Here is a 22877-nt window from a genome sequence, read left to right on the forward strand (position 1 = left end):
CAATAAACCACTAGAAAACCGGAAGTGGCGCTGTGGCTCAAGAGGTAGAGCACTGACCTTGAGCTGAAGAGCTGAGGGACAGCGCCCAGGCCCAGAGTTCAAGCCCCACGACCGACCAAAAAAAAAAACCACAACTTTTTTTTTATAAATCTGTTTAGTATCATAAATCAGTGTCATAAATTTTACATTCTGAATATCTAAGTTTGGTGCAGTTTAATTCTAATATTTTTATATTGTTTCTAAGGAGGGTGCTACTTTTATTTTCTAGAACACAATATCTCTTGCATACATAACTTTTTTGTGATAAGGAAGAATGACAAAATAAACTAATACAAGTATAATATGAAACTGATATTTTCTTATAGTAATTTTGAATTTTAAAGCAATAAAACCATAAGGACTAATTCAAAAGGAATAAGAAATAATTTTTATTTTTATTTTTGCCAGTCCTGGGGCTTTAACTCAGGGCCTGGGCTCTGTACCTGAGCTTCTTTTTGCTCAAGGCTAGTAGTCTACCACCAAGCCACATCCCCAAACCATAGAAGAAATAAAATAATTTTTAATATTCATTAACTGCCAATTTCCCAGAAAAAGTTTTGTAGTGACTTTAATCATATAGCAGATACCTCAAGATCACTAACCAAATTATTAACAGATAATGTTTTTATTTGGTCATTACCTAAAATTTCAAAACATTGACTAGAACTATTGAACAACCTACCTACTTAATATGGAATACAGTTAATATGGTATTATTTGTTTATGTATAGTTTAAGATAACTTTAGAAAAATATGTTGTTTACAGATTCTTGTTTAGATTTTATAAAAGTATTTAGTGTTTAAACTGATAAAACGTTGGAAAAACCATTAAATAATTTTTTAAATGTTGTAGTGAACATTTTCATAATTGTTTTGTTCTACTATTAAAAGATATATTTTCACTATTAAACCACTTATTTGCAACGAATAGTCTTGATTAGGTGGTAGTTGAATTTTTACTAAATCAAGAGCAAGTATAGGATTTGCCTATTAATTTTTGTTTTAAACCTATGATTTTTGTAGTTAAATAGAATGTACAAGTTGAGATTTGTAATATCACTATATTGCAAAAGATTATGTCATGTGCAAAACATCCTTGAAAGTATTTCCAGTTGGTGTTCTGAAAGAGAAATAGAAAAAAAAATGTATGTCAAACATTAGAAGTTCTGTGATTTTTTTTTTTTTTGTTAAAACATTCAGAGGATTTGAATAAAAACATAAAACTGTTTCTTAACATGGTTAAAGAAAGTTAGGACTGAGATTGCCATTTGCAGGTCACTGAGCTACTGGAGAGTAATCTATTTATTGGGCTTTCTTTTATATTTGCCTCAGTTATTTGGAGACATAGAGGTAAGCCAGATCAGTGTCTTGGCTGTATACTTAGATTTCAAGTGAGAACAGGGGTAATATTTATTTGACTTGTGTTACATTCGTATTTTAAGTATGTATGCATGCAGAAGAACTTTCATTAAAATTTTTTCATCTCCTACATAACTATAAATTCCCCTGGTTCTAATTTAAACATTTATATTATTTTCTGAAAGAGAAAGAAATGGTATATACACAGACGATACAAAAGCTACAGTTTTTGTATGAAGGTAATTATAGTTAAAAACAAAAATTGTGTAAGATGAGCAGAGCACCTATACACTTTAAGACACACAAACATTTGTAGAAAAATGGCATCAGCCCATATGACTTGATAAATTATGGTGTATATAGTATTTGTCCTTTATTACTACATATACATGTTTTAGCTGTCATCCTAATAGGTTTTGTAAGTAAAATAGAATAAAGACAAATAGAACCATTTTTTTGTTGGTGGTGTTTCTTTTTTTTTTTTTTTAACATTCTGGTTTAGGGACTTGAACTCAGAGCCTGAGTACTGTTCCTGAGTCTTTTTTGCTCAGAGCTTACATGCTATTTGAGCTACAGCTCCACTTCTCTTTTTGGTGGTCAATTGAAGAATCTCACAGACTTCCTTGCCTAGGCTAGCTAGCTAGCTTCAAACCACAAACCTCAAATCTCAGCCTCCTGAGTAGCTAGGATTACAGGCATGAGCTAATGGTTCTGTTTAGTTGGGAGCTATACTCTATTTAAATATATATTATTCTTAGTAATTAATATTAGACATTATTTAAATGTGATTTTACAATATAATGTAGTTTGTTCAAATAAAGTATAATCCAGCGGTCTAGCTTTCGCTACCAAATATTGTACTTAATGCTCCTGATCCTTTGGTGTGAAGTGTAGATTGAGTCTCATTTCACTCGTTGTCTGGTGAGGCTATTTTGTTTGGTTTCTTGGGCTTCTTTTGGTGGGAGGGCAGGTCCGCCTGCTTGCAGGGAAGGAGCTCTGCCGCGTGAGCCACCATGTCTCCAGTCCTCTGCTAGGTTTCGTTTCTTTGGTGTTAATTTGTTGTTCTTGGTCATGGGACTTGAACTCAGGGCCTGGGCACTGTCTTTGGTGTTTATCTTATTTGAACCTTTAGTGTATCTTGATTCTTTTTTATGAAGTCAAATGAAGAATAAAGGTCACAGACTTAGTGGGTGACATGAACTCACTACCACCCAGCAGCCTTGAGTTGAAATTCTGGTCTAATTCAGAAGATACTGTTTAGCGGGAATCCTGGACATAGCTATGCTAATCTATCCTTGAGATTCAGAAAAGCCCAAGATATTCTGAGATTCAAAAACTGAGTATCTGCATGGTGTATAATATTTCATCCTTGGGAATATCATTTTTATTTCTGTTTGCATGCGTATCTCATGTACTTAGCTTACACTTTAGTTAGAATAAATTGTTACTGAAGAAAACTCATTTTTAAAACATTGCTTGCTTGTTTAAGAAGTTTCATAAGTTGATGCTTTTTTATGGGCCTGGAATCACGGTCAGTTGCTCGTTTCTTTTATTTTGAGACTGTGTGTGTAGTAGTTGATCTATAGACCTTGATACATCTTGATTTTTCTTTTCTCACTTTGTCAAACATAGGATTGGCCACAAAGAAAACTGTCAGTGATGGAAGGAAACTTGCTCTTAGTAAACACGGTAATCCTGAAGCTCAGCCGCCTGGTGTGTCTGGGTTCCTGCCCTGGAGAACGGCGCAGCGTGCCAAGAGGAGCAGGTCAGATATTTCTGTTCCCTCTCTTTCACTCATTCCTACTTTTCTTTTGGAGCCCTTATACCTGGGGGTTTTGTAGTGTTTCCTATATAAGGCAAAAGAGTACAGCTTCTACCTATTGAGTCCTCTAAGAAAGAAAAACAAAAATACTTATAGATACGCTTTTCAAGTTGCTTTTTTTTTTTCTGGCTCTGGTGGGATTTGAACTCCAGGCCCTGTGCTCCCCAGGAAGGTACTCTGCCACTTGAGCCATGCCCCTATCCCTTTTAACTGTCATTAGCTTTTTGATTAGGATTTTACATTTATGCCCTGGCCAACCTGGACTGCGGTCCTCCTATTTACACTTTCCACATAACTGGAGTAACAGGCATGTTTAACATGGAGTGTCATGGAGTGTTCTGTCCAAGATGGCCTCAGACTGCTGTCCCTCAACTTAATCTCTGCCTCCCAAGTATGATTACAAGCATGAGCCACTCTGCTCGGTTTCAAAGAAGATTTTACAGTGTGCTGTACTATAAATTGTTAAGTGAATAAGATTACTTTTGATTATTTCCTAATGGCTAACTTGTGTATACCAAGAAATTAAGGATGAAAATTGCAAAACAATTGACTTTAAATAGGACTAACTAAAAGTAGGTACTGCATAAGATGGCTATTTAGTTGCTCCCATTAAATTGACGTGTATTGTCTTCATTAGCCAATTGACTACTGTATTTTTTCACAAATGGTGATGTAAATTACTATAAAAACTATACTGAGGAACAAGTTTTGCATTTTAGTTTTTTTGTATAACTTTATAGTTTTATAGCTTTTTAGGGAACACTTACTAGTCAGTAGTCTATCCTGGTCACAGGGAGTTGTAAATTAGAGTGATTAATATCCTTAACTAAAGAAGCTAGCTTGGAAACGTCAGTCATTTTGAACATAGGAACTGAATGTGTCTCGACTACTGCCAAGCCCTTATTCTTACAGCCTCATAGCCTTCCATGCTCCTGATTTGAAGTCATTTAGTTCTGTGTGGATAATGAACATAGTACTAATAAGTGATTTATTGATAATTAATGTATTTACACCAAAATGTAATTTTATTTGTTGATATCCTTGTAGGGGGTTTCCATTAATTAAAACTCGTGATATATCTAATGAGCTCCAGGTATGTATTTTTTTGTCATATTTATAACATACAGGGGATTGCATTGGTGGAAGATTATCCTCTAACTTTGAACCGAACCGAACATTACAAAGACCATTTTCTTCCTTGAAGTAAATCCTTTCACAACCTTCTAGTATAGATCTGATGGTTTCACCCATTGAAGAGGAAGCTATTTCTCCAGCCCACGTATCAGCTGTTGCCAGTAAAACAAATCTGACCACGACTCCTATCCTATCACATGGAGCTAACATAGTCAGACATGTCCTCACGTTTTTAAGAAATGTTGTTCTGGGATACATGTGCATCTGTTACTGGCAGCTCTTAAGTCCAGAAGAAAGAAGTAAATGCCAGAGCCTCTGCCTTAACAAGCCTTGCTTCCTCCCTCACCAGGGCCTCAGACATTTCCTGTCCTGTTGCTACAGTCTTGGCGCAAGCTGATTGTGTCAGAGGATCAGGTTTTCCTTTCCAGTTGTCCTGGGAAGCGCTGTAGGACTCTGAAAGATGGCTGTGAGCAGTTGAGGAGAGCCCCTTAGGCTTCAGCCCTGCTTGGCACACCTGAAAGTCAGGTGTGATCTCATTCTGCCAGAAAGATTTCCCATTCCTGCAGGAGTGGCCGCTTACAATAGCTGCTAAGTTTAAGGCCCTGTTTTCCCTGTAGGTATGCCGTGCTAATCCTCTTTGAGTTGATCTGTAGACTTTTTTAATACAGGGTTGTGACTAAGTCAATTTTTTTTAAAGATGGAAACATTGAATATTAGGGTGGCAGTGAAACCTAATCGAATGTCATTGGTAGCATACTACACGTGGCCTAAAAAGGAAGAGACTAGAGTCTTTTTATTTTGAGCCAGTCCTGGGGCTTGAGTTTAGGGCCTGGTTGCTGTCCCTGAGCTTGCTTTCTTTTCCTGTCATCAGGCTTGAACTCAGGTCCTGGACACTGTACTTTAAGCCACAGTACCACCTCTGGTTTTGTGGGGTTAATTGGAGATAAGAGTCTCATGGACTTTCCTTCCCCATCTGGCTTTGAATTGTGATCCTCAGATCTCAGCCTCCTGGGTAGTTAGGGACAGCTTCTGGCTGGCCCTGAGCTTTTGTATTCAAGGCTAGTGCTCTACCACTTTGAGTCACAGCTCCCTTTTCAGCTTTTTGGTAGATAATGAAGGTAAGACTCACAGACTTTCCTGCCTGAGCTAGCTTTAAACTGTGATTCTTAGCTCCTCAGCCTTCTGAGTAGCTAAGATTACAAATGTGAGCTACCAGTGCCTGGCAAGATTAGGTTTATAATGGGTCAGTTTTAGTCATGTGTCTATATGTATATGATTTATTTAAAACCATTCCAAGTGTTTATCAATTATAGTTTAGCTTAATGACTAATTATTCTGTCTTTGCTAATTGATTTTCTTTCTAAAACTTAAACTTCTAGACTCTTTGTGTCTGATGTAAGGGAATTTCTCAACTGCAGTGTCAATGGCCTGAGGGGGAAGTATTTAACCTGGTTCTTCATTTGATTACATGAAAGAAATTTAATAATTTGCATAATTTCAACCTTTAAACATGACCGTGTATGACAGAGTTGGATACAGTCATGGCAAGAATAAGTTAGTGGCATTTTGTTGTAAGCTAAGGAATAGTGAAAGACATTTCTGATAATGACTTGAAATTTCAGAGATCCCTTTGCTGAGATGTCTTTAACAATTAGTGTTTGGTTTGTTGTTATGAAATCCGTCCTCTCTGTTGAAGCAAGGAGATTTTCCTGTGACTGTGACCATAGAGAGTCCTTCATCGTCAGAGGTGGAAGAGATGGATGATTCTTCAGAAGGTGTTTGTGAAGTGCCTGAGAAAACCATTTCAGTAAAACAAGAGGCATTACAGGTACAATTACAAAGATTATTTCAAACTGTGGCTGGCACTTGGCAGAAGCTCATTTGTGAGAAGCCCCTGGGCAGCTTTTGTGGGTTATTTGTCTGTGTGTTAACTCATGTGGCAATAAATGATTCCTTACATTAGAACAAGGTAAGAGATGTCCATGAGATGAGGTATGTTAGAATCATAGAATAGTAGACTTAAGGAGAACCTTAGAGATCATAAAATATCCTCAAGAAATGGAGTGTTGTATGCAATCAATGGATTTAATGCTCTTTTTAAAAAAATGATTGCAAAGGTGATGTTCAGCGGTGTAGAGTTAGTAAGTCAGGTAATGTACAGAGGTGTAGCGTTACGTAAGTCAGGTCCTGAGAGCGTTTCTTTTTGGGCTGTGTTACCTCTTCCCTTGTTCTCCCAGTTTTCCCTCCCACCCCACCCACGCATTGTATAGTTCTCAGTATTTTGCAAGCCAGAAAACTGACTGGGTTAGCTGAATTTTCTTATGATGAAGACAATATAACTTTGTTCTTAATAAAAGTAAGATAAAAATGTTTTGATACTGAAACTTTTCACAAAATAAAAATATATAAACTCTATATTATATTGCTTTATTAATCTGGCATCTATCATTCTGTCTTTCTCTATGGACAAAAGAAAATACAATATTTTTAAAACAAATTCTTTATAGGTTAAAAACAGTATTTACTAGATTTCTGACAGAGCTGACAGAAATAATGGGAGTTTGTTTTTTCTCAGGTTACACTTGAGTGGTGTCTTAGCCCTTTTGCTTTCATTGGAGTTTTTTGTTTGTTTTCTGTGCTGGATCTAGATGCTGTCCCTGAACTTTTGTGCTCAAGGCTTGTGTTCCATTACTGGAGCCAGGGCTCCACTTCTAGCTTTTTGATAATTAATTGGAGATAAGAATCTCATGGACTTCCCTGCCTGGGTTGGCTTCAAACTGCAGTCCTCAGGTATCTGTCTCCTGAGTAGCTAGGATTACAGGTATGAACCACCAGCACCTAGCTTTTTTTTTTTTTTTTTTAATTGAAAAATACAAGATTATCTGGGTACCAGTGCTTACCTACATCCCAAGTCCAGAACGTTGCATTTCTTTTTTTTTTTTTAATTTTTTTTTGGGTCCGGTCGTGGGGCCTGAACTCTGGACCTGGGTACTGTCCCTAAGCTCTTCAGCTCAAGGCTAGCGCTCTACCTCTTGAGCCACAGCTCCACTTCCGGCTTTTTTCTTTTTGCTTATGTGGTGCTGAGGAATCGAACCCAGGGCCTCGAGCATGCAAGGCAAGCGCTCTACCACTGAGCCACCTTCCCAGCCCCCAGAACGTTGCATTTCTAAGTGTGCATAGCCATTAGGGAAGACCAAGGTTAGGAACTATAGCTAATTTCTGATTCAAGATGTGCTGAAAAACCCTTTCTTAAGTTCTCTCTTTAGAGAACCATCTAAAATAATGGTTTAAAAATTATGCAGATCCATAAGAGAATAGAAGAGATTCCAGCATATACTGAAAGATACCATAGGTGGAAAAAAAAGTTAACTGAACCAGTGGAACAGAGAAAACCATCATTAGCATATGCACAGCGCACCTACAGTTCTTCCTGTGGTCAGGGCTCCATACCTAGCTCTGCGTTCCAGGGTTTGCTCCAAGACTTGATGGTCTGTCTAGGGAAGTTGACACCCAGCCCACATCCACAATCCTCAAGTGATAATTTAACTTTGAAAAAGTAAACTCTCTGAGGAAAGGTTGAGTAGCTAGTGTGGATTTTGCACTCTAGAACTAAAGGACAGTTGGGATATCCTATCTTAACTGGCTTCTTAATTACTTCATGTGTGCAAGGTTATTGGCTTCTAATGAGATTCTACTCTCTTATTCCAAAATACATAATAATCAGAGTCCACTAGATAGTTAGCTAAAACCTACAACATGACAAGGGAAAAACAAGATTAGATGTGTTTTCTGACCGGCTATGCTGCTGCACACTTGTAATCAAAGTACTCAGCAGTGAAGGTAGGAGAATTGCAAGTTCAAGACCAGTTTGGGCCGCATAGAAAGCCCTTTTCCCCAAAAATGAACAAACAAGCAAAAGCATCTGTGTAAAAATGTTCACCTCTATACATCACCTTTATAATAACAAGTTTAAAAGATGTTTTTGATTGTTAAACTGCATGGATAACCAGGGAAAAGTTCATTAAAACCACAGCACTGCTATCAGATTGGCAAAATCTAAAACCTGATAGTATAGCAGGTATCACAGACCTGGAATGTGATAGGAGTCTCACCCTCTGCTTAAACCGAATATGTGTCATTACAACTACTTTGGAAGTATTTGGTGTTGTCTGTCATTTGAAAGCATATAAATGCCTGGTGGTCCAAGTTTCCCCAGGGTATGTGCATGAGAAAAATTGTCATAACAAACAAGGTCTCTAGGTATTATTTCTAATAACCCAACTTGAAAAAAAAATGTCCACCAAGAATTAGAAATTATTTTCACAGCCATAAGTCAAAGTGAATTTTTTAAAATAAAAGCTTTAAAATTGAATGAACTACAGCTACAGGTAACAATTAACACATATACACAGTGATTTTTTTTTGTTTGTTTTCACTTTGACTGCTCTGTTACAGTTATTCTTTTATTATTATTATTATTGTGAAAATACCGTACAGAGGAGTTACAATTACATGGGCAAGGGCAAGGTAATGAGTACATTTCTTTTTTTTGTTGTTGTTGTTGTGGGGCTTGAACTCTGGGCCTGAGTGCTGTCCCTCAGCTCTTCAGCTCAAGGCGAGCTCTCTACTACTGGAGCTACAGCACCACTTCCGGTTTTCTAGTGGTTTATTGGAGATAAGAGTTTCATGGACTTTCCTGCCTGGGCTGGCTTTGAACCGTGATCCTCAGATCTCAGCCTCCTGAGTAGCTAGAATTACAGGCGTGAGCCACCAGCGCCTGGCTAATGAGTACATTTCTTATCGAGCATTGTTGCCTCCTCCTTTGTTTCCCCTTCCCATCCCCCTCCCCCCCCAAAAGACAGCAGCCTCCATGATTCCTCAGATAAAGTTAGAGCTAGGTGAAGCCAAGCTATCTTGTTAGAGCTGCATCCCTATGAAGGAAGTGGTTATCCAAAAAGCCTAAGGTGGCAAAGCACTGGTGGCCCACGCCTGAAGTCCTAGCTACTCAGGAGATGGAAAGCTGAAGGATCACAGTTCAAAGCCAGCTGGGCAGGAAAATCAGTAAGACTTCTATTTCCAATTAACCACTGGAAACTCAAAGTGGAGCTATGGCTCAAAGTGGTAGAGCACTAATCTGAGCGAAAGAGTTCAGGGACAGCGCTCAGGCCCTGAGTTCAAGTTCAACAACTGCAAAAAAAAAAAAAAGCCTAGGATGATGTCTAAGCCATGAAGCCCATGAAGGAGGAAGGGAACTTGTGATGGGGATTGGACTTGGAGGATGTCCGAGGTGCTTACATGAATATTCCTGACAGTTTCATTCTGTGCCCTTTTCAATGTTAGATCAGTTCACCACTAAAAACATGCTTTAAGAGCTGATTTCCTCGAGGGAGCTCTGTGTGTGTGTGTGTGTGTGTGTGTGTGTGTGTGTGTGTGTGTGTGTGTGTGTGTGTAGAAGAGATTATTAATTTAATCAGAAGCCCTTCTAATTGTATTCGTGTGTCCATTTTCCTGAACACGGTGTGTCTAATTTATTTATTAGCCAACAATTCCATGAAACATGAATGTATCTCCATTTTATAGATGGGAAATTAAGGCCTAAAGTTATTGAACCTGAGCAAGGTTATACAGCTAGTAGATGGTGTCAGGACTTTGACCCCAGAGAACCGGAGTTTTCAAAAAATAATCTCAAAAGGGAAATTTAATTATTAATTAAGTGAGAAAAGAAATGCAGATTCATCAAAGAGAGAAAGCTTTCACTTATTCATTTGGAAAAACCCCACATTCTTTCACACACATAAATCTTATGTTAGCAGGGACTTTGTTGCTCAGCAATTGTTTATTGCTCGTCCCTCCGTGCTGGCCACAGGAGGTGCTGGGGATAAAAGCTTCCTGACAGATGCACCCTTCCCTCAAGCAACGTGAACCTTACGTGGGAAGTCAGTTCACTGTAGAGGCGATCAGCCAAGCGGTAGGCTCCGTGGCTAATACAGGGTAGAATCTTAACAAAGATGTTTGGACATAGGTATCTCAGAGTCAGAAGAATGTTCACAAGGGCTGGTGATGCACACTTACAACCCCAGCACTCAGAAGGCTGAGGCACTTGGATCGTAAGTTCAAAGTCAATCTGAGATACATTGTGAATTTTTTTTTATAATATTGAAAAGTTAGAAAATAATTTGAGTGTTTAGGTATAAAAGAGATTACCTGAACCAATAATCCCACTCAGTTGACTATTTTGTATCTCATTTAAAAGTCAAGGTTGCGAATCCTCTGATCATGTGAGAAAGTCCATACAGGATTAAATGGAAGAAAATTGGACATAAAATTTGACATGTGTCCCAAAAATAAAGTCAGCTTGCAGAAGAGTACAGAAGAGAAGGAACAAATGACAAGGAAAATTAACTAAAACCTGACATGATTTTATTGACTTAGTGGAATATTTAGAGTGATTTTACTTTCTACATTTTTGATGCCATTTTTTTCTGTAAAGGATGTGAATTACTTTTTAAGGGAATACTGAGACAAGGGACCGGTCATGGGCACTAGCCTGCCAGGCTAGTGGAGGTTGAGCCAGCGGATTTCCAGTTCAAGGTCAGTCTGGGCTAAATAGTGAGACCTTGTCTCAAGAAATAAACAACTGAGCTGGAAGCTGGTGGTTCACGCCTGTAATCCTAGCTACTCAGGAGGCAGAGATCTGAGGATCGTGGTTCAAAGCCAGCCTGGGCAGGAAAGTCCATGAGACTCTTACCTCCAAATAAACCACTCAGAAAACTGGAAGTGGTGCTGTGGCTCAAGCGGTAGAGCACTCACCTTGAGCCGAAGAGCTCAGGGACAGCCTCCAGGCCCAGAGTTTAAGCCCCATGACTGACCCCCCCAAAAAAAGGAAAGAACAAAACTGGAAGAAGAGACACTTTTTTCATGTAAATGTGATACCATGTTCTAACTTCCTCCACTAAGGGGAGAAATTATGTCATATAATTGTACTTAGAGATGTTTAGAACCACTCAAGAATGGAGCCAAGGTCGGGCACTAGTGACTCACACCTGCATTCCTAGCTACTCAGGAGGTTGCGATCTGAGGATCACAGTTCAGAGCCAGCCCAGGCAGGCAAGTCCATGAGACTCTAATCTCGAACTAATCATAGAAAAAGCTGAAGATGCTGCTATGGCTCAAAGTGGTAGAATGCTGCCCGTGAGCAAAAGGGGCTCAGGGACAGCACCCAGGCCTAGAGTTCAAGCTTCATGACGAGAGAGAGAGAAAGAGAGAGAGAGAGAGAGCATGAGTTGGCTTGGTGTCAGGCTTGTCCCTGGACCTCTCATGGTGTCCCATCCAGAGCAGACTGTGGCTCTGAACCGTTGCCTGGCCTCTGCCTGTGGGCTACTGGCACTGAAGGGGGTTTCACAGAGGAACAAAGAAAAATGAATGGAGAAGAGGCCAGGCGCTGCAGGCTTACACCTGTAGTCCAAAGCCACTGAGGTGAAGTGTGTGTGGGGGGGGGGGGGGGCTGAAATGTGTGGCTTTCAATATGAAGTCAGCTGAACAGACGAATTTGAGAGTCTCTTACCTCCAGTTAACCAGCAAAAAGCTGGAGGTAGAGCTGTGGCTTCAGTGGTAGAGCACCAGCCTTGAACAAAAAAAGCTAAGCAAGCATTTGAGGCCCTGAGTTCAGGCCCCAGTTCAGGCACCAGAAGGAAAGGACAGAAGACCTGCGAGGATCTTTGTTTTCTGTGTGTCCTCTGGTCCGTGCTGACCGCCGGAGGCCCTGGGAAGGAGTCTGCCTCCACGCCCGTTCGGGGCAGGGCACAGTTCAGCTGCCATCGTCAGGACTGCGGTTCCCTTCCCTCACTGGCTGGCATTTGCCGCTTAGAGACCCCTCCCTTCCTTGCATTTCGTGTTATAACATCTGGACTTTGCCTCTTCAAAGCCACCGCAGACACTTTCCCTAGTGTCGTGCGTGTTACTTAGAAGAGTCTCATCCTTTTTAACGGACTGCTGGGTTATGAAAGTCAGTCACTTTGTGGACCTACTTACATTCTACATGAGTGAAAATGCGGAGCCAGGGCATTCTTGGGAAGAAGGGATCTTGAGGCCAGGTTGGGGCTCGAATGCTAGAGTCCTGTTCCTGGAGCATGATGAGAGTTCTCCCATGAACATCGCAGTTCTTGGCTGTGGTGGAAGGGATGCGTACCGCCTCCATGAGCCGGCCTGGCACCCGACTTCCTGAATCCAAAACCCAGCTCCTGTTTAGCTGATACTGAGACCTTGGGTGTGCACTCTGCTTCTCTCGGCCTTAGTTTTCTTATCTTTAAAATGGCAGATCCTGGCACCAGTAGTTCTAAAATCCTAGCTTCTTGGGAGGCTGAGGCTTGGAGGATCACAGTTTAAGATCAGCATGGGCAAAAACGTGTGTGACGCTCCATTTCCAATTATCAAAAGCCAGGCTGAAGATAAGCCTCAGGTAGCAGAGCGTCAAGCAGAGTAAGAAGCCCTGAATTGAAGGCCTAGAACTAGCACACATACAAAATTAGAAACCTTAAGACAGTGATTAGCATATAATAAAATGCCTTAAGAAAGGCTTTTTAGAAATTGGATTTTAAATTGGATTTGTAATTACAACAATTCAGGTGTGTTAAACATGTTAACAGGTTTTCCTGTTATAAGGAACCCACAAGTAATCTAAATTTCCTTTCATTGCCTTGTTTTTTTTTTTTTTTAATTTTAGACTCATTATAAGTATGTGCCTTTATGGTGAGCTGGCAATACATCTGCTTTGTTTTGGGCACTAATTTCATTGGCATGGTTTGCTACTCCAAGCAGAGGGCTGTGTTACTCGAGTATCTAGTTTACTCCTGGCTCTGCTCATGAAGACTTGGTGGAATCTGTAGCTGAAGAGCTTTCGGGGGTGAGGGGAGTTCCAACGCAGTGTGTATGAGTCATAACTTTCACTCTTTCTTCACACCAGGGAAAACTGGAGGAGTGCCTAAAGCAGTTAAAGGAGGAAAGAATAATACGACTTAAGGCTGATAAGCGAGTCAGTGAGGTAAATATGTCTTTGCTCATATTCTGGTTAGTGCTTTGTCTTCTGTTTTAAAACCAATGCCGCGCCAATTCCTGGTGGCTCACACCTGTATTCCTAGCAACTCAGGAGGCTAAGATCTGAGGATTAAAATTCACAGCCAGCTTGGGCAGGAAAATCTCTGAGACTCCTGTCATCAATTAATCACCAAAAAAGCTGGAAGTAGAACTGTGGCTCAAATGGTAGAGCACTAGAGCAAAAGCACTTAGGGATAGCACCCAGGAGCTGAATTCAAGCCCTTCCATGCCCCACCCCAAAAAAAAGTCATATTAAGCCATGTATGCATAAACACCTAAACTTTAAAGGGAGAAAATACAGTTTGTTGCATGGTAATCTTTGTATTATATATGTTGGCATGTGGTTATCTTCCAAAAGCTTACTTTAAAAATGTAAAACTTAGCTGGGTACTGGTGGCTCACATCTATCATCGTAGTTACTCAGAAGACTCAGATCTGAGGATCATGGTTCAAAGCCAGCCCAGGCAGGAAAGTCTGTGAGACTCTTATCTCCAGTTAATCACCAGACAACAAGAAGTGGCACTTTGACTGAAAGTGGTGGAGTGCTAGCCTTGAGCAGAAGAGCTCAGGGACAGCGCCCAGAGTCTGAGTTCAAGCCCTGTGACTGGCAAAAAAAAAGTAAAATTTATAAAACTATCTTGTCCAAGGTTTTATATGTCTGGCTTTTTTTTTTTTTTTGTAGGTTGTGGGGCTTGAACTCTGGGCTTGGGTGCTGTCCCTGTGCTCTTCAGCTCAAGGCAAGCGCTCTACCGCTTGAACCACAGCACCACTTCCGGTTTTCTAGCGGTTTATTGGAAATAAGAGTCTCACAGACTTTCCTGCCCAGGCTGGCTTTGACCCATGATCCTCAGATCTCAGCCTCCTGAGTAGCTAGTATTATAGGCATGAGCCACTGGCACCCGGCTTACAGCTTCTTTTCTTTTTTCTTTTTACTTTTTTCTTTTTTTTGGATTTTTTTTTTTTTTTTTTGGGTCCAGTTGTGGGGCCTGAACTCTGGGCCTGGGCACTGTCCCTCAGCTCTTCAGCTCAAGGCTAGCGCTCTACCACTTGAGCCACAGCGCCACTTCCGGCTTTTTTTCTTTTTGCTTATGTGGTGCTGGGGAATTGAACCCAGGGCCTCATGCATGCAAGGCAAGCGCTCTACCACTGAGCCATCTTCCCAGCTCCATGGATTTTTTAAATATATATTTGTATTGTAAAAATACTGTACAGAGGGGTTACAGTTACATGAATAGGGTAGAGTACATTTCCTATCGAGCATTGTTACCTCCTCCTTTGTTTTTCCCCTACCATCCCTTCCCGCCCCCCCTCTCCAACACCTCCCACCTCCCCCGACATTGTCAAGTTGTTTTCAACATAGTGTCTTGTACATCTCATCGTCACAATGGGTCGACCTGCATCCCCATTTGAGCTTTCCGATATACCCCTTCCCTCCCCAAATTACAAAAACCTATATATACAAGATACGGAACACTGGAATCAAATACAGTGAAAACAGGGGTTATACCATGGGTGAAGAACATACAAAAGGAACGAAAGAACCACATCGTTTATAGCTTATTTTCTATTCATGAAATGTTCTGTCACTGTCTAGTGACAGTGAAATAGCACGGTGAATAATGTAAAGAAGAACAAAGATAATGAAAAGTTGCTAAGAATGCATTGAAAGATAAAATCTATTCTGTGAGTATTCAACTGAACTAACATGCGTAAAAGCTAGAGAGTTCCATGTAGATAGACTTTATTACTCCAAATTGAGATGAAGGGAGAATCTTTGGAAGTATATCTGTTAGGTGGAAGGACACTCAGGAAATTTGGGGCACCTGATTATATAAGGCAAAAAGTGCATCAGGACTGCACTGACCTTAGTGAGAAACACAAGTGTTGGGCTGACTTGTGATTTCGAATATGGATGCTGACGGGGCAGAGCTACAGGGAGTAATAGCCAGGAAGCCAAGAGGAAGGGGCTATTGGTAGTTGTATGGCTAATCAATTTGATACGTATGACTTGGGACTTTCAAACATGTGCATTATATGTTAAGCTTACTAAAATTAATCCTTAGCAGATTATATCACGATTATAATTTTGCTCAGCTAATTTTCTGGTACAGTGATCCACCATGAATTTAACCAGTTAGATGTATGATTTTATGGAAGATTGTGAATGAAGCAGTAACTGACATATAAGTGTTACATACAACGTTTTGTCAAGAATCTTCAAGTTTGGTTATGTGTTACGGTTATTGCTTTTCCAGTGGACATTAGATAAGTTATAAATGAATTTACATTGTAAAAGTTTTCATTTCCTCAAAAAACTGTTCTCTTTAGATGATAAGAGAAAATCATATCTGACGCCTCCAATCCTCGAGTTTTTTAAAATCACATCTCTCGTTTCCAATCCTCTCTTACAGCTGGAAACTGAAAATGCCCAATTAAGAAACATAAATTTCTCGCTGTCTGAAGCCCTTCAGGCGCACTCACTGACGAGCATGGTCCTGGATGATGAAGGCATTTTGGGCAGCATCGAGAGCTCTTTTCAGAAGTTCCATGCTTTCCTGGATCTCCTTAAAGACGCCGGGTTCGTGGGCTCTCTGGGGCGTTCCTCTTCTGTGACATTAGTGCTCAGTGGTTGTAGCAGTGGTCACGGCTCCTCTTAAGTCATGCTCAGTGTGTTGTTACAAGTAATATTCTTGGTTTTGCGTTTTTATACGATACTAGGGCTTGAACTCAGGAACTGAGCACCGTCTTAGCATTTTCACTGTAGGCTGGTGCTACTCCACCTGAGTGAGCCACCCCTCCACTTGTAACTTTTTAATGGTCAGATGAAGATGAGTCTCACAGACGTGGCTGCTGGGCTGGCTTGGAATCCCAATCCTCAGATCTTAGCTTCCTGAGTAGCTAGGAAAACAGGTGTGAGCCGCTAGCACCCAGCATACTTGATATTTTTAGGGGAGAATTAATTCTAAAAGGAAGACTAAAGGGCAGACTTTCCTGGTAGACAGACCATCTTAAAAACTAACCTGTAGATAGAGTAATTGCTAGGTATAATTCTTGGTAAAAAAACTAAATGTATTTTAATTGCACATAATCAGCACATGCAGGAATTTCCTTTCCTTTTATTCATTTGCTAGTAAGTTAGAGTTAAGTTATTGCCATAGATACTAGAATGCTTATGTATCTGCCGGGAAGATATAGGTACAGATACAGAGCACGGTTCTCAACTACAAGTGATGTTGCTATGAAAGAGAGCTGGAGGTGGTTGCTGAGTGGTGTCGGTGAATGAGTTGACACTAGGAAGGCACTAACACCTCCTTGCACACTACAGGAAGGAGGGCAAAAGGTCAGGGGAGGTGAGAGGCTCTGGATGCACGGCAGAAGCCGAAGCTGCTGGGGACAGGATTTAAAACCGGTGACATTAGGGAAGTGAAGCCGAGTGATATTTAGTCTCTTGGGGGTTGGATCCTGAATGGACATGATTCTGTAACGTGGTCCCCCAGGAGGCATGTGCAAAGATGTGAAAACTACAAGTTGTGCTGTGGAGTAGGATTTTAAAGTGTCAGTAGTCATTGGTGCAAGTGTTTGCTTGTATCGATGGAGGGAGGTTTCGGCTGTGCTTTCGTGGTTATAGGAACCTCACCTCTGCCCCTTTCCTTCTCTTCTGCAGGCTTGGGCAGCTTGCCTCTATGGCTGGTATAGATCAGTCAGATTTTCACTTACTTGGTCGTCCGCAGATGAATCCCACTATTAGTAGTCAACCTGAAGAAGAAAGAAAGGCACTGGACGAAGAAAAAACAGATGTGAAGCAGAATGCCTTAGGACAAATGCAGAATATCCACGTAAGGACAGTAGAACTTAATAACTCAAGAGTGACTGGCAAAGAGGGAATTACTGAGCCAGAGAGAGAGAAACAGATCTCTCAGTTCCCATGTTTGGGTCAGGACCTTCTTGGGGTCCCTTCCAAGTCTGAGATGAATAAGTTTAACCCATTTCATTGGACTGTGGTTACTTTAAATAAGAAAACAGTTCTTTTGACCATTTGTATTTACTCTTTTTTTTTTGTCTGTCGTGGGGCTTGAACTCTGGGCACTGTCCCTGCGCTCTTCAGCTCAAGGCAAGCACTCTACCTCTTGAACCACAGCGTCATTTCTGGTTTTCTAGTGGTTTATTGGAGATCAGAGTCTCACAGACTTTTCTGCCTGGGCTGGCTTTGAACCTCGATCCTCAGATCTCAGCCTCCTGAGTAGCTAGGATGACAGGTGTGAGCCACTGGCACCCGGCTTCCATTTGTATTTAAAACACAGTATCCTTAGTGAAAAAAAGAATGAAAGAGTAAGGAAAATATCCCAGATTTGAAGTTTTGTAAACATCTATTCATATTTCATCTAGGTTTCTATTTGTATGCAGTCAGCTTACAGTGAAGGAGCACTAATGAAGGTACAAGTACCGATACAGATACTTTTAACAATAAGTCATACAGATGTAGCTAACAGACAATGCGTTCCAGACAGTGCCCTGGATGTAAGAATGAGTGGGGAGCCATTTGTATCACAGCACTCTCCCACTTTTCCTCTGCTTTACCTAGAGCCCATCTCTTGTCAGCAAGTCTCAGACGGCTGCCAGTCTGAGAGGTCACAGTCTGTGAACTCAGTCAAGACACACATTGGATACTGTGTTATGCATGGAGGATAGAAAAGAAATCCGTTTTCTAGGGGAAAAAAAAGACTTCGAAGAGAAAGGGAAACGGACAATAATTAACTCAAAAGTCTTAAAATGTAGATCTAGTCTGAATCACTTGATAGTATCTAGTTAGGGGAAAATGATTAATCAACTGCTTAATAATAAGGTCACAGAACAACATTAAAAGTTTTAAGCTCTTTTTTGGGGGGCGGGGGGTGTCTTTTATGGGGCTTGAACACAAGGGTCTAGCCGCACCCCTGAGCTTTTTTCCTCAAGGCTAGCACACTCTACCATCTTGAGCCACAGCTCCACTTCCAGTTTTCTGGTGGTTAATTGGAGATAAGAGTCTCACAGACTTTCCTGTCCAGGCTGGCTTCAAACCACAGTCCTCAGATCTCAGCCTCCTGAGTAGCTAGGATTACTGGTATAAATTACCAGTGCCCATTTGAGTTCTTCTTTATCTTCTCTTGCCAATTCTCTATCTCTGTCTCTGTCTATCCATCCATCCATCTCCCCACTCATCCATTCATCCAGTACTGTGGTTTGCGTTCAAGGCATTTGTACTTGTTAGGTAAGCACTCTACCACATGAGCCACACCTTTTGCATAAGCTCTTCTTTTTCATTGTTAGCTTTGTTTGGTCACTGATTTTTATTGTATCTTTCCTTCAGTTTCAGACAATCACGAGTGATGGTAGAATGCCTTTGCCTCTCGACTCCTTCAGTGTTCCAGCCCCAACTCAGGAGAGCTCAGCGGATGCTAGAGACCATGCAGGAGCCCCAGCTTCTGAGTGGCAGGAGGAGCCTTTTGAAGAATTTCTTGGTAGAACATGTTCTCCTTTAGCAGATGTGATTTCTGCAACTGGAAGTCATAGAGATGAAGATGTGTGGTCTAGAACTAGCAAATCATCTTCAGAGAAAATGGCCAAAACAGGTGAACATACCAAAAAACACTCAGCTAAGAAGCAACTTGGAAACTGGAAAAGCAAAGGAATGGGGGGAAGTAGTTCCTTGGTTAGTGAACCAATTGAAAATGAGTCTTTGAAAAAATGTGTTTCTGTCAAGAAAGAAAATAGAATAGTGACTGCTTCATCTAAGACAAATAAAAGTAAGCCCAGTCAACTAGAACATTCTGAAAGTGATCATCTTGGATCTGATTTTGAATATCAAGAAAGCATTTATTCTCTATCACGCCTAACTTAGGTTTAAACCTTTTGAAATTATGTTTTTGCCTTCAGATTTTAATAAATTTTCTTACGTTTTTATTATAGCGTACTTTGTTTTTAAATGGAAAGATGAAGCCATTATGGGAAGATTTGTTTCTACTTAGAGCAACATCCTTAGTGTACTTTTTTTCTTGATACTTTGCATCATTCATTCAGTTTTAACATGAGAGAGCCTGATGTGTACAGTACGCTGGGTGCTGTGGTTTTCAGGATGGAAGAAAACAGGACCAACAAAGCAGGGGAGGGGGGGTCTGGAAAGGACTGAGACTCACTGAATGGGATGTTTCACCATTTGCATAAACACTGTTTTGGTCACTTTTGAATTAGACAAAAGCAAAACAATGAAAGGGTCAAAAATAAAGTACAGATAGTGGGAGGAAATAAATCTGAATCTTAGGAAATAAAATGAGCAAGACAGAATTGGTTATAGGCAGAAAGCAAGAGGGAGGCAGAAGGTGCCCCGGTCTGTGGGTGTCACCGAGCGCGGACTCGGGGTGGAGAAGCACGCTGAGGATTTAGGTGAGACATGTTGAATTTTAAAGCAAGTAGAATTTCAGCAAGAGAGGCCTACTAGATGTTTTTGGTGTGTACATAAAAGGAATGGAAAAGGAAGAAAATGTCCAACTGATGAGTGAACATAAGCAATAGTTAAAAGAAAATGGATAGAACCACAGAATTGTAGAGATTGTCAAAGATATAAGTAAGACCCAAAGGTTTTAGGGAGAGGGACAGAAGGTAGCGACGTCAGAAGGAAGAGTGTAGTGTCCCACTGAAGAGAACGCAGGCTTCCATCAGATGTGGGCAGGTAGGCTCCCGGTGAGTGAGGTGGTTGGCAAGGAAGGGAAATTTCAAAATGGGGGTCAAGGCTACCCTGAGAGAAAAATGCAGATAACGTAAGCTACTCTTTGAAGGAGTTTGGATGAGATGAGGAAGCAGTATAGAATAAAGGGCTTAAACTTCATAGGGTGAAATGAAGCAACCAATTAACAGTGAGAGCTAGAGGCTCTTGTACACAACAGAACCAAAAAGGGCATGAGATATGTTGGTGCTGTTAAGACGTTGAACAGATCAGTCTGGAGACTTGATTTCTCAGTGAATGTGTGGTGGCTCACAGCGTAAAAGGTGGAGCTTAGTGATAAGAGAATCTGGGAAGCAAATCTAGGTAAAGAAACTAGAATCGGATCACATTGAAAAAGAAAAATGATTATATCTCGGGAATACTGGTTAAGTGTGGAGAGATAAAAGTAGGAAAATTTGAAGTTAAATGAGCTTATATAAACCTAGACCCTCAGTCCTCTTTCACCAGACTTTATATCTTATACATTTCATCATTTACTTTTTTTTTTTCTGTTTATGTGGTACTGAGGACTCGAACCCAGGGCTTCATGCATGCTAGGCAAGCACGCTACCACTGAGCCACCTTCCCAGCTCCTCATTTCATCATTTAAAACTATCCAATAGGAATTATAAATACAAGACAGTATGGTTGCATGTCAGGGCCAAGGAAGCAGAGGCAGAAAGACTGAGTTAGAGGACAGCCTGGCTTAGACAGCAAGCACCAGGCTAACATGGACTACACAAAACCCGTTTTCATAGCTGATAGATAGGTAGGTCGGTAGAAAATATAGATAATTCCTTTTACTGCTTACTACGCAATTTTAGCTCTTCAAGTAATTAGAATTCGGTACTTTTATTTGCGGTCGGAAGGGCATAGCATTTGCCTGCCTTGAGAAGTTGGTTTGTACTTTTACTGAGTGCTTACCAGAACCTTTGCGGTTTGTTTACAAGCAGGACTGTTGTTAACACAGTAACAGAGACTTGTCATCTTGCCTTCAATCTGTCTTTACTGGTGATTGAAAATCACTCCTGCTTGCCCGTCCATTTCTATATGCAGTTATTCAAGTGTGTATTTACAGAGTACTCTAGATTCAAGACAGTAATACTTTATTTTTATAGGACTAGCAAGATAAAAGATGATTGAATTTTTAAAACTTCTGATGGCTTAACAAGCTCCTTTGTTCTTCCAGAATACCATTGACATGACTGGAAAATTAGTAAAATAAAAAATAATAGAATTGAAAAACCAGAAACTGAGCAGTGTGAGATTTCTTAGAAGAACAAGATTATTGGAGGACCACTCAATTCAAAGATAGAACAGCTAAACCATTCCACTCATCTCTGGAGCATTTAATCCTACAATTTGCCACTGACCGAGAAAGCTGCTGTCTGAAGTGAGAGTTCTAAGATATGTAACCCTGGAATTGGAGATAAGATTCAGGATGGCCAAGGAACTGAATTCAAGCCACCCGCACTCTTTCTGCCTATGGTGATCCCTTAATAATCATCCTAAGGGCCTATAATCAGAATTTGAGTTCGTTGAAAGTGGACCAATACTCATTGACTGAGAAAAGTACTTCAGAGTTCAATTTTAGGTCTTCATCTATAAATAAAGACAGCCAACAATCATTGAGTCGAGAAAAATAAAAGGAGAGACTCCTTGGAGAACAGAATAATTGGCATATATGTATACATACACATATTTGTTATTGAGACAATACAGATATCAGATTGATACTTAACCTTTTATCAGCAACTAGATTACTTAGAAGAATCTTTAGGTGTTACAAAGCAGCCTGAATAATAAATCCATGAAGGATTTTTAAAATCAAACTGATGAACCAAGATACTAGAAAAAAGTTCTCTGACTTTGCAACCTTCCCGTCTCCTTTGTAATTGCAAGAGGTCTCAACAAATCTGAATAGGTCTAAAATACTAATGCACGTGTAAAAATCAGCTTGAACTGAAGTTAGAGATTTCAACATGGATGGTGACAGGGCAGGATACAGTACGTAGTCAATGGGAGAATACTGATTCTTTTTAATTTTAGGTGTTGATGGAAAAGGGGTATGCCGCTAATGGGTCAGTTAGGGGATGCTGCAATACCCCTGAATCTGGTCTTTCCACGTCGGTTCATTTGTACTCATGCTATGTGCCTTTGGCAGGTTGGCTGAAAAAGTGCTTCCTCACTATCTCCTCCGTCTGGTAGCCAGGTTGGTAGCATGTTGCCATTTGGAGCATTGTTGGCTGTGGTGCCCTAGGAAAGAAGAGCATGCACGGGGTCTTAGTGCTTCTACTTGGATATAACCTATCACTTCTCACCTTTTACTGGGTCTGCCTGAGGTCAGCAGAGCTGTGAGTTGTAGACTTCCACTTGTTGGCACAGAAACAAATGTATTGCAACAACTCTAATAACTGCCAAGAAATAGTGGAATTTTAAAATCTAACAATAAGGAAAAGAAAAAAAAATAGCAGATCAAATTCTTTTGACAATATGTATGGAGAGGTTATGTAGTGGAATCCTTAAGCTTAAGTAAAAATACGAAATCCATATGTACTAGGTGCAAAAGCCAAACTAAAACATTATTGAAGGTTATTAAGAGGGAGACAAAAATGCACCAGGCAAATGCTAGCAAGAGTAGATACGAAGCTGGGTGCTGGTGGCTCACACCTGTCATCCTAGCTACTCAGG

General features: G+C 40.5%; 1 protein-coding gene and 1 non-coding gene across 3 annotated transcripts in view; both read left to right on the forward strand.

Moving 5' to 3' along the window:
- The window catches only part of Cep78 (centrosomal protein 78), a 35121-nt gene extending 15734 nt beyond the window's left edge, over positions 1-19387 (forward strand). Inside the window, exons 9-16 of one of the 2 annotated variants that reach the window (XM_042665602.1) lie at positions 3031-3163; positions 4268-4313; positions 6051-6182; positions 13317-13394; positions 15859-16025; positions 17112-17283; positions 17834-17881; positions 18795-19387. In XM_042665602.1, the coding sequence (XP_042521536.1) occupies positions 3031-3163; positions 4268-4313; positions 6051-6182; positions 13317-13394; positions 15859-16025; positions 17112-17283; positions 17834-17881; positions 18795-19325 (1307 nt within the window). In that variant the 3' untranslated portion in view covers positions 19326-19387. The remainder of the gene's footprint in view (positions 1-3030; positions 3164-4267; positions 4314-6050; positions 6183-13316; positions 13395-15858; positions 16026-17111; positions 17284-17833; positions 17882-18794) is intronic. The other variant, XM_042665603.1, reaches the window with a different exon arrangement.
- Positions 11631-11760, forward strand: LOC122095140. Its single transcript, XR_006145044.1, has one exon. It is a non-coding gene; the product is annotated as a small nucleolar RNA SNORA42/SNORA80 family (small nucleolar RNA).
- Positions 19388-22877: the final 3490 nt, after the last annotated feature.

The sequence above is a fragment of the Dipodomys spectabilis genome, unplaced genomic scaffold, assembly GCF_019054845.1.
Source record: "Dipodomys spectabilis isolate Male_0828 unplaced genomic scaffold, ASM1905484v1 ptg000335l, whole genome shotgun sequence".
NCBI classification, from domain to species: domain Eukaryota; kingdom Metazoa; phylum Chordata; class Mammalia; order Rodentia; family Heteromyidae; genus Dipodomys; species Dipodomys spectabilis.